We start from the raw sequence: 16,305 nt of genomic DNA on the forward strand, positions 1-16,305 counted from the left end.
TTTCCGTAACATGTATAACAGCCTTTAATGTGCTGTTTGTTGTCAGCTCACCAGAGTTAAGTAGCAATAAACCTAAGTATTACTCCAATCAAACAATTACCAGATGCTGTTTCCACCTACAGCCTGACAACAACAGTTGATTCCCAATCCAGACTGGAAGATAGGAGGTCAGCAACAAGAATAGCATCTTGCCATAAAATAAAGCCAAATTGGGAGGAGAAAGTATAGTAAATGCACAGGAAGTGACTAATAATGGTGAAAAAGGAAATTTTTTTAAAATAATAATGATTGTAAAATTCAGAGGCATTTCAGTAGAACATTAGCTAGTTACAACACGTTATTTAGTACACATTGTTATTTATAGCTTATTAAATTTCCTGTTTTAACTTTACATAAAGCAAAGAAATTTTTAAATTATTCTCATTTGGTTACTACACATTTTTAACAAAACGCTTCAAAAGTAAATCCAATTCAAGAGCTTTTCTTAGAATGGAAAAAGTTTTTAAGAAACACATTTTAAAAAAGCCTTTAAAATTCAGTAAACAAATTTTTTAATGTAAAAAATTTACGACAAATTTTTTTGACCTTACTCAAGGTCTGTCTCAAGTCTAAGTTAATGATAATCCAAATTGGAATGCTTAGAATAACTTTTTAAAATATTTTTTTAAAATTTGGAACACAAACATAATGCTACATTACAACAAATATACAGTGATAAATATAAAGTTAACACACACATAAAAATTTTAGGCATAACGTAGTACTAATTAATAGAATTAAATTACATAAAAAACTCCACAGTTTATTGTAGAAACGTTGTCATGCATACAAGAAGGTTTAGAGTTTTTTAAAATGTGTTTGTGATTCTTTCCAGTACAGTCAACCCCCCATAACACTGTTGATAATTCCGTTTTATATGAATTCCATGTTGTACGAGTCACTTAGATTTTACATATATGTGAGCCATTCACAGCCTGGCACACATATTTGTAAATCTAAGTGACTTGTACAACATGGAATTCATATAAAACAAAATTATCAACAGTGTTATGGGGGGGTTTGACTGTATTGAAAAGAAAGTAATTTTAATTAGTTTTTAAGAATCTTTATCACTTTGGACTCTGTGTGCACGCTAATAAAGTGTCATTCTCTTATTGACTCCTGATAGGCACATAGCCTGAACACACTTGTGTTTCCCAAAATTTCAACTTAACCAACAGTTAATCATTTAATATTTTTCAAAATGTTCCTACCTAAGTTTAAGGGAAGTATCTCATAATTTCACAGATTTTTTTATTCCCTTCTTCTGTAAATGGCTTGGCTGCTTGCAACCCATCCTCTCACACATCATCCAATTTCTACAGTTAAGTATGTCCTGCATCATTAAATACATCAAGCCATGGGTAATCTACAAACAGTCAGCAACTTCATTGACGGTTACTCTGGATTGAGGCATTTGCAGAGGAATTGTTAGCATCAGTGACGACCAACTAGTCTGCCACTACGCAATTTGTATTGTCAAGTTGTCCAGTACAAATTGTCACCCTGCACAAAACAACTTGGCCTATTTGAAGACTTGCACTTTTGACAATTCATTCTTATCATAAACAGTTATCAATCAATGATGAATTTCATTGGGTTTAACTTAACATCAGAAATTTAGTGACTGAACACTGAAGGACACTATTTTCTGGAGTAGCTTCTATTCACTGCTTTAAAAATACTGATAACATATGTGCAATATAAATATCAAACAAGCCTTCATACTTGCTAAATTCTGTTTTTCCAGCATGAATGCTTTATTTTTTACAAAATAATTCTAGTTTCTTTTTGACTGAACCAAATATCAGTTTGAGTCATAAGTAACTTCTGATGCAGCTTAGTAGAATCTATTCATATCTACCACTATGAGTTACTGGGACAAATAAGTTTTTGTTTTCACTATATAGAGGGTTCAGTTGGTCTTCTGTCATCTGTTTTGTGTGATGCATGTTACATTAAACTATTTTTCTTAACCTTTGAAATGAAGAGTCAAAAAGTGCACATTCATCATGTAATGCTTTGGGCAGTTATAAATTGGTTTGTAAAATTCCATTCTAAAGATATCACCTTAAAAGACGAACCGAGGGCAGTATGTCCTTCCAACTTTGACAACAACCTTTTAAAGGCAATATTGGAGCAAAATCCATATCAATCAACAAGAGGTATAGCAGAAAGGTTGAATACATCACAATCAACTGTTAACTGCCACCTGGAGAAATTAGGGAAAGTCAGCAAGTTAGGAGTATGGGTACCTCACAATCTCAGTGAACAGAATAAAGATTGCATGTCAATCACCACAAGTCTGCTCTCATAGGTAAAAATTGAGCCTTTTTTAAACATGATTATAACGATGAAAACTGGGTTACCTATGACAATATCATCTGCAAACAACAGTGGCTTGATAAGGATCAACAACCCCAACCAAATCTGAAAGCAAACATACATGGCAAAAATATTTTATCATGTGTATGGTGGGATTGTCGAGGCATAATTCATCACAAGATGTTGAAGTCAAATTTAACAATTACTGTGGATAGATACATTCAGCAACTGCAAAGAGTGCAAGAGAAATGCCATGAAAAGCATCCTGCACTTGTCAATTGCAAAAACATCATTCTTTTACACAACAATGTGCAACCACATACAACAAGGGTGACTCAAGAAAAAATTCTTGAGCTTGGATGGTCTGTTTTACCACACCCACCTTACTTCCCAGACCTTTCTCTGAGTACTATCTTCCTGTTCCTTATAAAACTTTTTGAATGGAAAATAAATAACTAAATTCTTACTGGAAGTATTATATAAATATAAAACAAACACCTTTCTCTATTCCAGCACACTTTTAATGCGTTGAAAAACGTTTTCGATCGTTTTAATCGAACTGAGGATGATCGATTAAAACGATCGAAAACGTTTTTCAACGCATTAAAAGTGTGCTGGAATAGAGAAAGGTGTTTGTTTTATATTGAATGGAAAAACTTTCAATTCTAAAGAGCAAGTCAGTCAGGCTGTCAAAATTTCTTCCAGTCCAAACCAACCACATTTTACAAGGAAGGAATTGATAAACTGCCAGGAAGATGGGAAGTCATGCATAATAGTGGCAAATACATAATAAATTAATATAATTTTGTTATTTAATGAATGCAAAATAAATGTCTAATAAAAAAAAGGAAACTACTTATGATTCAACTTAATATAATATAATATATGCAGTATAGATAACTTGTAATCTCCAACATATAATTCAGTATGCACATTCACATAGATTTGATGGAAATAACAATGTCAAAAAACTAACATAAACATTAGTGTAAGAATATTCCTTCATGACCTTATCTACACTTTAAACATAAGATGAAAGTTGATAGTAGTTATACTGCTATAAGCAATGTTTCAGTATTAAGCACACATGTTTTGATATTAATAAATTACAGCAGGTTAAATTGTTTCCCAGTAATTTTACTATAGCAAATTATTATGATAATCCATTGTCATATAGAGAATATCTACCAAAGTGAGTAACCATTATTGTTACAAGTTATGCAGAAAAACAGATTTAATGAGTGCAATTTACTTTTTCAAAACTTACTATTTGATTAATAATCTAAATTGTTTCTAAGAAATTGGTCATTATGATTATTGTTTTGACTGAACGTAATTCCAGGAAGAAAATTTAATACTATATACATAGATATTAAAACAAACATCACATTCTGGATATCACTATAAATATGAGATAATTTTATTATTTTATTGTAATTTTATGTTAGCATATATGTACATTTTTGTACCAAAGTGAGTTGTTAAGTGACTCAAAAGCATTTATCCAGAAATAAAACTTTTGATGAACAAACATTTTTTAATCACTTAACCAACTTATCCTCAGGTTCAAACATCCACACTAGTAATCTATTCTGCATGTTTAAATGTAAGGGCGAGTCATTAAGTGACTCACTTAACAATTTATCCTCAGGTTCAAACATCCACACTAGTTATCTATTCTGTATGTTTAAATGTAAGGGTGAGTCATTAAGTGACTCAAAAATTTATTTATTTATTTTACACATACAACAAGAAGTGTCACTGAGCAATTGATTTCCTCCCCAAATTAAAAAAAAAAGACCCTTAAAAGCATTAACAAAAGAAAAAAATATATACATATCACAAACAGTTTCATGAAAAAAACAATAAGATAAAAAACACAAAATTACTTATAAAATAAACAAATAAGTTACAGAAAAGTTTGCATATTATATACAGTAGTAAGCATTTGCATGTGTGTTTAAAATGTAATAAGTGAAAATGTAAAAATTGTTCAGCATTGCAAATGTTTTGAGAAAAACAATAGAAATAAAAAACTAATAGGAAGAGCTAGCCTTAAAGAGGTGTAAAAACACATGATATAATATGGGTTAAATAAATGCAAGGGCACTGGCAGAAAAAAGTAAAGGATCAAAATACTTAACGTGATCAGTAAGAAATGGAAGACCCATCCTAGACCTAGCAACATTAGGATTAGATGTAAATGGAAGTTAATAGTTTGTTTAAAACAAGACTCTTTATCAATCCCTTAGAAATTTTAGTAAAACAAGACAGAGTAACCATTGCCCAAATTAGAAGGCAATAATCAAACAAAAATTGGAAGTTAGCAAAGAATAGTGTGGAGATTACCGTTTTAGATAAAATGGATTTACAGAAGCACCATAACATGCCTATATTTGTTTGTTCAAAGTTTTATTGTTGTTATTCTTTCCCTGGTTCTTTTCATACTTTTTTTTATAAAATTAATTCAAAATTAAACAAATAAAAGTGATAGAAATTATAATCAACTGGAATAAAAGAATTACAATTAGAAGTTTATAAAATATTAATAATTATAAATTACTTAAATCATTCATTCATCAAATGTGGCTAGTTTGATGTTTGGACAGATTTCATTTTAATTACTTAATTCCTTAAATTTATTGAAAAAAACTGTTAACAAAAAACATTTTATACTTTCTTAAGTACTGTATTCTTAAAATCTTAAATTTATTTCAATACTTAATTATGGCAAACATAATATTACATTCTGTAAATTCATTTTAAAATTATGGCAACCATAATATTACATTTGTAGCATGATATAGAGAACTTCTGTGTGTCTCTCAGTTCGTTTGGTGATCACCAGATGGCATTATTTCATTAGAAATTTGAAATAAAATCATTTAGAACTATGTGGCATGTTCAATTTTGAGTTTTGTGGCTGTATTCTGAGCACGTTTATGCAGTATACATGAGTAAAGTTACAGATATGTCATGTAAATTATAACAAAGATGAATTATGCAGACTTATTGATGAACACTTGGACAAACTCAGAAAAAATAATAATAATAATCAATTTTTTTTTCATTTTATTTCTCTCTGTAGAACATGCATAAATAAGATTAAACATAAGCCATACAAACTGAAGCCCACAGTTCTCAAACTGAGAAAAACATTGCTAAATGTCCCAGAAATCAAACTGTTTTCACTGTTTGCTTAGCTTTAGTAAATTTTTTTAATGCTCAGTAGAATGTCCTGTAAACCTGGCTGGTTTACAGGACATTCTACACAGGAAAGGAACAGTGTGCTGACTGCTTTTCTGGCACAGGACCAGCAGGGTAAGTGTTTAACTTCTTAAAAGCATAACAACACACATTTTATTAAGAATATCGCAGTCAACAAACTGTTTCAGTATTTTACTATCTATAAAAAGATTATTCTCCTTCTCTAATATCATTAATTCCCCTTTCTATGGAGTTGTTGCTTTAACAATTCTTCAAATTCTAACCGGCCAACTTATTAGTACATATCTCAACTAACTTCAAACTTCAGTCAAACTTATCATCTTTCTAACATTTTTGACTTACTCCAAAAGTCTTCATCAGGAAATTAAAACAACAGAATGTTTGTCAAATCTTCGAACAAACTAGATTTGAAAGTAAATTTTCCTAAATTAAATCAGAAATACATCATAAATTTCAAAAACTAAATATTGTAATGATTGACTGACAAGGACTAAGTAGACAAGCATATCATCCAATATATTTTATTACCATTCTTAACACATATGCATTTCTGTCTTTAGCTCCTCTTCACTACATGCTACAGCAATACAGTACAACTTCAATTATATAAATGAAAACAAACATCCAAACTTTACATACCTTTATATAACAAAATAGTAAAATTTCCATAAATAACATTTTTTGTAACTGATATGAACATTGCAACCAATAAGCACTGATCTCATTTAGAAAATGATACAAACCAACTTAATAATTTTCAGATAGAATTTTTTAATTAGTGTAAATGTTGGAAACATAATTATCTAACTAAGTAGTTAAATTACAACATTTTTTTATTTTTACTCTCTAATAAAGATATACTTTATGATCAAATTCAGAAACCCATTACAAATATTTTCTCTTTGAAAAAGTAAACCACAAAGCATTTAATTAGAACAAAAAAATTAGTTAAGTCAGGTCAATAATAAAACAGATAATCACATGTCCTCATTAACTGGTAAATGATCATTTTATTAACATGTTATTTTAAAAATATCTAGTTTTTACTTTTAAGCATGTGTCATTTAAAGAAATTTTAAATTCTAAGCTATTTGTATTTGCTTGAAAATAAAAAGAAAACAATTTCTTAAACTTGTCAAGCCATCTCAAAATCTTCCTATAACAAAGTAGTGCATTTATTAATGAAAATCTCATTACAAAATGCATATGTTATTAAAAACAAATACAAGTTTAAGGACTGATATGCTGCAAAAATAATTTCAAATTTATAGTTTTCAAAATGGAATTATATAATAATTAAACCAAGAACAAACATGTAAAATGCAAAAATAAAAGTTCATATAATCAATAAAAATGTTAATGCATTTTTAAAAATGTCATTTATGAAGATTTTACAAAAATTATCACATCATCTCTCCACCCAGTGGAAAAGCATCTATAGAAAATAGTTTTTATAATTTTGTACATCTCATATTCATAATTGTTTTAAATATATTTCCTTTGCTCATATTTCCAGTTATTTTCCTTACAAACATTTTAAAATTTATATTATTACTAACATAAATTCAATTGCATTGAAGTTAGTACAGTAATACCCTGAACTTACGCGATAGGTGGAACCGAGCAATAACCACATAAGTNTTGTTTTAAATATATTTCCTTTGCTCATATTTCCAGTTATTTTCCTTACAAACATTTTAAAATTTATATTATTACTAACATAAATTCAATTGCATTGAAGTTAGTACAGTAATACCCTGAACTTACGCGATAGGTGGAACCGAGCAATAACCACATAAGTTGAATTTGCATAAGTCAGGGTATAATTTCGCAATTTGTGTAAAATCCAAGTTGGATGTATGTAAGCTAATAAATGTTCTCGTTAATCTTATCTCGTCTTTTGATTCATTCACAGTTACAAGAAATCACCACATAGAGTCTCTTGAGTCTCCGTAGATATAACAAACACAGAAATAAATAACACAAAATAAATTGTAGCTATGTGTCGATTCCGCACAACACATCTGAACATGTAAGCTGAACAATAGTGTGGGGGTGTGAGTAATCAAGAGTTGCGTGGTGCTCAAGCAAAAGACGAATTGACAAGATTTGAAAATCATGTGACTCCGAGTTCATGTAAGTTGGAATAGTGTAAGTCGAGGTATTACTGTACTTATTATCATAAAATGGAAATCATTCTTGCTCTATATCTTCAAAAAATTTTAATGCTTTATAGTAAAATTCCAGTTTACATGCCACGTTTGGAGTTTGGTGTTTCTATAATATTGATAATAATAATAAAAGCAATATTTTTATTTTGGATTAGACTTTTGAAATTAGATGATAAAAGTTACGTTAAAATAGCATAAAACAGTCTACAAATTGTGTTCAATAATGGACAATTATACATAATTTGTCATTGGTGTTGAAAAATCTGTTAGATTAACATGATTTCTCTTTTCTATGGTTGTCTCAAAATCCTCATTTGATAGATGTTATCAAATGTTAATTATAAGTGTGTGTTGTGAACAAAGCCTACAAGAAGATTGGTAATTGTTGGAAATAAACAAACACTTTCAATTATAGTGTAGTATTAAAACAACTTTTGTATGTGAGGATTATTTGCCTATGGACATAAATTATGTAAAATGATTAATTTTGCAAATGACATGTGGTCAAAATTATATTTTGACATATAATAGTAGACTAATACAGTAGATCCCCCTATAAGACGGTAGATACGTTCCGTTCTTTATGAATCAATTTTGTAGGAATCATAGTTTACGGACTACGGCTGTTTGAAAGGTTTTCTTTCATAAAATTAATCGATTCTAGACTAATTCGACTCAACATTTCCAAAATACGTATATTTTTTTGNGTTTTGCCGAAGTTCGTTTAGAGAACAGTCAGAAATAGACAATCGTCGTCTTTGCAATGAATTTTAAACCGCGGTTCAGCCAGCGAACATCTATAAGCCGTTCTGTTGATAAATGTCATTTAACGTAAACTCTGTCTCTGCAATTGGCTGACAGAGTCTCTCAAGTCTCCATAGATATAACAAACACAGAAATAAATAACACAAAATAAATTGTAGTTATGTGTTGATTCTGCACAACACGTCCAAACATGTAAGCTGAACAATAGTGTGGGGGGGGAGTAATCAAAAGTTGCGTGATGCTCAAACAAAAGACGAATCGACCAGATCTGAAAATCGCGTAACTCCAGGTTCGCGTAAGTCGGGGTAGCATAAGTCAAGGTATTACTGTAATATATAAATTTTCCCACAAACAATAATATAATATTCCCCACAAACAAACTTTTATAAATGTGACTCTGCAATATAAGATAACATTACATGCAAGATGTTTAACTCTCAATCTTTTGAGATATGTGAGCAATTTTATGCTCACATAGTAGAAATTTATAATTAGTATTTTGCATTCACCACATTTTCAAGTTTATATCCTTCCTTCATGTGCCATATCAGGTCATCGTGATGTCAGCAATCATCTGACGCAGGTTAATTGGAGATTAGTTTTGCAGGGCAGAATTATATGCAAGGTGGTGCAGGGCAGAATTATATGCCAGTGTAATCTTTTTAAAAATCTTTTGAATTATTTAGAGTAGATAAAAAGATATGTAAAATTTTGTCTATTATCATCATCTAATGACATATACCAAATGTCATTGTAATCAATTAATCCAAACATAACTTATGAAGAAATAGTCATTTCAGTACATCAAATTTTGCATTGCAATACAGTATTACTAATATAAAAGCCATCATCTGTGTGTGAATTTCTTATAACCCCTGCAATTTTTGTCCAATTCAGATGAAATTTTGGTTATATTCATTTTATGTTCTGACAGAAAGTATAGGCCACTTATTTTGCAGAAATATTAGCTACATAATAAATGTTTTATCGATTTCAGATTGGTGATAGCACTTATGTTGCAGTGACATCAGTGACCACGTACGTTCATGCTTGACAAGGGAATCTCTCTTAAGTTGCATTTTTAAATATTTTGGCAAATGGCATACTTTAAATTTCATTAAATTTAAACTTTAAAAACGATAGGCACATTGAGTCACTTCTATAACAAATTTTTTTTTTTAATTTTTCCATAGTGACCACGTGACATTCTATTTATCCAATCAGAAGTAATGATCTAGTGAGCCCATTATTTAGAAAGTGTTATTGCTCATTTAATAAACATATGTACAATTCAGCTGTGGACTAAATTATCAACATGGAATTAAAATAACTCGCTATTTTGTCAAAAAAGAAAAATGACTAGGGAAAGTGTAAGAGTAAGATTGTTCAGGTAAATTCTAGATCTAAAAGAATAACAACAATCAAGACCTCCATAGGCTGTAAAGTTCAACTTGATCAACACCAAGTAAGAACGGCTTTGTCCAGGGGCCGTATTCTGGTCACTGTCTCTGGTCTCTCATCTCTCGCAAGCCGGTCGCTGATTGGCTAATCCAAATGATTAGCCAATCAGCGACCAGCTTGTGAGAGAGGAGAGAACAAAGACAGTGACCAGAATATGGCCCCAGGTCTGCAGAAACAACATCACATTGTCAAGCTCAAACAAAGCTCTTCTCAATTCTTCAATCTCTACTTTCTCATAAAAAATATTCTGTTATGCTTGAGGAGAGAATTTCTAGTTAGAAATAAATCTCTTACAACAGAATTTAAATACATAATTTTTCTGTTTTAAGTTTATTCACATAATACTAATGTACAGGTACTTTGCAACACATTTTTATCGATAAATTATTAATAAATTAAAATATAAATGGTCACCAAATATTGTCAATTTTTTGTAAATATTCTCCTCTTTTAAAAGATTAAGAGAGTTAAACAATCTTTCAGATAATGTTATCTTATATTGCTTTTGTTTCCTCACACCACCATACCTATATGTTACAGCCATGTTTTTCTGTACCTAGTTAAATATTAGAGAGGTTGAGGCTCACGTTTTAAACGTGTAAACGTGTACATGTGACGTTCGGCGCCGCTTTCCCGTAAGCCTAAAAGTTTGACAATGGTGTTTGGATAGTCGGTGGAATCACGCTCGACATTCCAAACACCATCGTCAAACTTTTAGGCTTACGGGAAAGCGGCGCCGAACGTCACATGTACACGTTTACACGTTTAAAACGTGCGCCTCAACNCTAAAAGTTTGACAATGGTGTTTGGATAGTCGGTGGAATCACGCTCGACATTCCAAACACCATCGTCAAACTTTTAGGCTTACGGGAAAGCGGCGCCGAACGTCACACGTACACGTTTACACGTTTAAAATGTGCGCCTCAACCTCTCTATTACTTATTCGGGTTTCGGTAATAGTCGAAGAATGCATCATATGTAAACAAACTAAAAAGAATATGTTTTATTTGAAGTGGAAAGTGTCAAAGTTTATGTTCATCTTCAGACACTCAAAGAAGAATAGAAAAAAAAAATTGTAAAAAATTCTTCAAAATGAGGAAAGTTAACCCTTAACTGGTATCGTAAATTTTTCAAACGTAACTGGCATCATGGGGGCTGCGCGGCCCCCAAGCAAAATTTGCCTTTAGAGAGCAAGTTTAACAATGTGACAGTTCAAAAGTGAATAAATGCTAAATGGAACCCTTCTTTAGTATAATCAACTTTTATTTATTTATATATTTTTCTTTACTTAATTATTACAAGAGATCACAAAATTGTTACAACTTTGGGTGTATGCTTTTTTTAACAATACAAAAATCTACCCTATTGTAAGTTTTTACCAAAGATAGTTTTTTTTTCTTATTCTTAAGAAACTAATCTTATAAAAAAGTATCTCTTATAGCCTCTAACTATCATTTGTTAAAAAACCACAGGTAATATAATCACTTCTATTTTTAAGACTCAGGAACATTTTAATGCGATTATGTAGTTCAGTCTTGAGAGTTATCACATAGTATTTTTGTGTACTATGCACTTTGCAAATAAATTTCAAACAACTGTTGCACTTAGTAGCATATTTACCATCTTTTTTTCCAGCACAAAATGACAACATACTCTTTTCAGGAGATTTCGGCTTGATCTAGCAATTTGTATAAAATTATCATCTATTAGCAGTTCAAATGATTCTTTGGTAGTCATTTTGAATTTTTGATGCAAGATTGAGATATCTTTGCAAAATAATTGTAAAAATTAAAAAAAACATAAAAACACATTTCCACAAAAAACCAACGTAACTGGTATCGTGGGGGCTGTGCGGCCCCCAGAAGGTACGTAGCTCCATCCTTGTAAGTGCTACAGGGCCGAACATTTGGCACTTGCTAAGAGTCGCGACGTAATGAGATTACATAAAATGGCAGCTGCGCACGATATTTAGAATTTTAGAAAATCGTAAAAATATGACGTGTGGGGGCCGCACGGCCCCCAAGAAACCAGTTAATGTTTAAAAAACATTAGGGACTACCAGTACATGTTTTTTAACTCCAAATAAAGTAATATTTTTTGTTAATTTGTCATCTATTTTGGAATAAAATTTTATACACGTCATATACAAAAAGCAAAGGATTCGAGCACACAAAACAAATAAATGCAAATTTAACTAACTAATTAACGAAGTTGTTATATGACATCGCTTTAAAATCACACAGGCAACCACACCAACATCCCGGAGTAATCTTGGCGATAAATCTGGAGAATAACGGATCAGACATAACACATGACGAGTCATTTTAGGGGCATTATGGAAAAAAATTTAACTCAACCTTACAATAATTTACGACCTACAAACAGCTGATTTTATGAATTGCAACTGTCAATGTGTGTGAGAATGTGCAGAATACAGAAAATACCGAAATTCGTATGGAAAGGGGGGACGTTAGAAGTTACTATTAGATCAATTTCATATATTTATATAAGCATGACTTGGCTAAAAGCAACTTCTACTTAATTAAAATGACATTGAATAAACAAAGCATTGATTTATCGAGGTTTAATAACCTGAATAACATCTTTAATAATAGTAAGAGATATAAAAGGGCATTATTGAGATTAAGGTGTTTATTTAGTTCATTAAACAATCAAATTGATGAGTGATTGAATTGGTGAAGGTGTTTCGTCAATAATTAACGCACAAATGTTAATTATTATCTTAGCCAAATACTTACCAACCGTTAATTTCGTGCTGAGCGTTAATATTAACACCTCTTTCGATTAATTTTCTAACGGCTTCTTCGTCTCCGAAGCACGAAGCTTCCCTTAACTTTTCCTCCGATAATTTAGCAGCATCCATTTTGTCGTCTTATGACAACTGATAAACAATCATCCCGCACTAAATGGTCGGAAGGAGTGCGATTGGTTAAAAATCCAAACGTGGTCTTACTTCTTCGAGAAATTTTTCTGAATACATTAAATAAATTTTTAAATATAATTTTATAAATTCTTATTTATTTAATTTAACGGACAATTTGATATTGGATTTTAATTTTAATTCCGCGAAGAGGCCAATAAACTCTTGGCATAGACCGCAGTGAATAGATGGAAAGTTCGAGTTTGAGTGTTTATTGTTATTGATGTGTTTTGGTGATAGTTTTTGTTTCGAATTGATTGTTTGTGGAGAAATGTGTTACTTGAGGAGCGATTTTAAGCCGGAAAGGAAGTGAAGGGACCTTTCTGGGTTCTCGAATGTGGTGTTAAGTGATATAATTCGTCGTTGGTTAACATGGGAGCTAGAATGACGCCGACGACCATCCACTTCGCCGATAAAACCCTTGCAGGTGTACCACGCCTCTTGGAAGATCTCCAGAGATTGGCCGAAGATCGAGATTCTGCCGACATAGTTTTCATCGTGGGTAGAGACGAGTTACCTGTTTACGCCCACAGACTCGTGCTGAGAATGAGATGTACCAGCTTTCAAAACGTCAAGAGGGGAGAAATTTGTAAGGTTCCAGGTTCCACAGTGTCTCCGGCACCTCCCGGTAATCCCACACCCATCAGGTTGCCACACGCCAAGCCAGAAGTGTTCCGCGACGTTATGTTTTATGTGTATACAGGAAAGATCGTTCTTCAGGACAGTACAGTGTTTGAGACACTGGCCATTGCTCAAGAATTAGGCATTGAGGAGTTGCGACTCAGCTGTGAGGATCACACCAATAGCACTCTGTCCATACATAATGCCTGTACGTTCTTGGCCGCTGCACTCGATTTGGAACACAGAGTTCCTGGAAATAAAGGCGCCCACTCGTTTGTAGACAGGTGTACCGCATTTATAGGTGAGAACTGCATGGAGTGCGTCAGGACGACCGCTTTTCTCAATCTGCCAAAAGAGGCCCTGATTCATTTGATTTCTTCCGATTTCTTGGCCATGGAAGAAGAAGACGTCTGGAGAGCCGTTCTGTCGTGGGCCAAACATCAGGCGGGTGTGACTCAACCCACGGCACATTGGACCGAAGAAGAAAGAGCAAGAGTGAGTCAGCAACTTTCTGGTGTCATTAATCACGTACGACTGTTGTTGATTGACAGTCAGGTGTTTGCAGAAGAAGTGGAACCGACTGGTGCGGTTCCCATGGAATTGTCATTAGAGAGGTACCGTTTTGCGGCTCTTCCCAGTAAGTTTTCTCACACTGAAGATAAAAGAATCCAACCCCGCACATCACTAAAATTGTTTCAGGGATCGCAGCTTTTGACTGGCGATAAATTACATTTTCAAAGAATCTTGAATGCTTGGTATGGTGTTCCCAAGCAAATGTGGCATCTGTTGTATCGTGCATCCACTCATGGCTACTCAGCCGACTCCTTCCACCATCACTGCGATGGCCATGGTCCCACCTTCGTCATTGCACTCGGCACCAGAGGCGAACTGTGTGGGGGTTTCAGCGATGTGCCATGGGGCAAAACCGGCGGCAGGTGGCGATACGTGCCATCTGAGAAAGCATTCCTGTTTACTCTCGTAAATAATGTAGACGTCCCACCGACCAAATTCGACGTGGTCAAGAAGATATTTGCCATTGCCCACCATCCAGAATATGGTCCCATTTTTGGTGCTGGAGCGGACCTGTGTATCGCTAATAACTGCAATGCCAACCTAGAAAGTTATTCCAATCTTCCGCATTCCTACGACGGTGAAAAAGCATCTTCGACTCTGCTGATGGGAGATTATAATTTTACGGTGTTAGATTACGAAGTGTTCACTGTCCTCGGAAAGTAATGTGATAATTTGTATTTTTCTTCATTGCAATATATCATTGTTTACGGTATAAGCATCCAGTTGTGATCAGTTGTTCAATATTTCTCATATCTTCTCGGTTACATTTATCTATTTTTTTGTGTGCATTTACAAAATCCTTTTTTATAGAAATGAACTATATCATAAACTGTCTCCAAGCCATATCAAATGTGGATAAGGTTTGAAATTTCAAGAAACTGTCACTTTACAAAATGAAATTCAAGTTTTAATAGCACATACACTCACAATGTACTGTACATGTAAATAAAAAAAATGCAATTTTGATGAATTTTAAATTCATTGTGATATTTTGAATTAAAAATCTTATCTTCAGATATTGAGATTGCTGCCAAATTTTCAAAGCTGTGTGTGTAACAATTTTTCTAAATTACAAAAAAAAAAAATATTTGAAACAAGCATACTGAATTTATTCCGGTATAGATTGTTTTACATTATTTTTATACTCGAGATGTATATTTTTATACCCGAAAATAAAATTTTATTGTGCAGATTTACTTATTTACAGTTATTAATTTGCATGTTCGATCCTTAACATCAATTTAAGATTTTATAAAACTGTTTTATTTGTCAACATTTTGGATTCTAAATATACATATATCAGTTTGTACGAATGAATCGATTATATATTAATAAAGGACTGTACAGTTTTGGATGACATTTCGCACTTTAGTGTCTATGCGGCATGGAACGTTAGATCTGTTGTGGAATTCTCGGTGGCTCGTTCTTTTTCGGAGTGAAAGTTTCCATTATCTGTAAAGATATAATTTAAATTATTACTTCAAAATATTAAACGTGATTGACATATTCAAATGATTGATACTATTAATAAAGAATGAACTATTAATTAGCCTCCTGATAATTTTAACATTTCTATTATTATTTTCAAATGGAAACTATATCTCTTAATAACTTTATCTCTACTGAGACTATCTAGGTGTAAAATATGTGAAGTGAATATAATGGCAGAAATGCAATAAAGTAGAATGCAGACTAAAATAGCTTTTTGCTATTTCCAAGCACAATATAACACAAAAATATTGGCTAAATAGCACAGTAGAGCGTCGATTTTCCGAATCAATTGGGGACTGGGGTTGTTCGTATAACTGATATTTCGGATAACCGATTTATGTACGAAAAAATAGTTTAACGTATCCGATGTTGAAATTTTTATCTGTTGCGTGTCGCTTCGCGTTGAATTTTCGTCAATGTTAAGCCTAACAAAGACTATTGTATCGTTAAAAATTATTTTTTTATTTTGTACAAACAAAATAAATATATTGAAAAATATAAAAACAATAAAAAATTATACTTCAGATGTTAATTTAGTATCAAAAACGTAAAATATTTGAGTAGCCCAAGACATAGACAAAGATTGAAGCGCCACAGCACTGGCGAAAATTTAAATTTGCCGACTGGAATTCTTTCGGATGATTGACGTTTCGGATGATTGACTTTCGGAAAATCGACGCTCTACTGTAT

The 16,305-nt window shown here is 32.3% G+C and overlaps 3 protein-coding genes across 4 annotated transcripts in view; 1 reads left to right on the forward strand and 2 right to left on the reverse strand.

Moving 5' to 3' along the window:
- The window catches only part of LOC111640438 (ankyrin repeat domain-containing protein 40-like), a 52,770-nt gene extending 39,775 nt beyond the window's left edge, over positions 1-12,995 (reverse strand). Inside the window, exon 1 of the mRNA XM_023386441.1 lies at positions 12,749-12,995. Coding sequence (XP_023242209.1) covers positions 12,749-12,873 — 125 coding nt within the window. The 5' untranslated portion in view covers positions 12,874-12,995. The remainder of the gene's footprint in view (positions 1-12,748) is intronic.
- Positions 12,996-13,099: 104 nt separating this feature from the next.
- Positions 13,100-15,199, forward strand: LOC111640443. Its single transcript, XM_023386447.1, has one exon. The coding sequence runs from the start codon at positions 13,303-13,305 to the stop codon at positions 14,785-14,787; it is 1,485 nt and encodes a 494-aa protein (XP_023242215.1). The 5' UTR covers positions 13,100-13,302; the 3' UTR covers positions 14,788-15,199.
- Positions 15,200-15,267: 68 nt separating this feature from the next.
- Positions 15,268-16,305, reverse strand: part of LOC111640444 (uncharacterized Golgi apparatus membrane protein-like protein CG5021) — a 10,419-nt gene continuing 9,381 nt past the window's right edge. For both annotated transcript variants that reach the window (XM_023386448.1, XM_023386449.1), the window contains one exon: positions 15,268-15,576. In XM_023386448.1, the coding sequence (XP_023242216.1) occupies positions 15,517-15,576 (60 nt within the window). In that variant the 3' untranslated portion in view covers positions 15,268-15,516. The remainder of the gene's footprint in view (positions 15,577-16,305) is intronic.

The sequence above is a fragment of the Centruroides sculpturatus genome, unplaced genomic scaffold (genome assembly GCF_000671375.1).
Source record: "Centruroides sculpturatus isolate CEXI.00-Female unplaced genomic scaffold, Cexi_2.0 scaffold1378, whole genome shotgun sequence".
NCBI lineage: Eukaryota > Metazoa > Arthropoda > Arachnida > Scorpiones > Buthidae > Centruroides > Centruroides sculpturatus.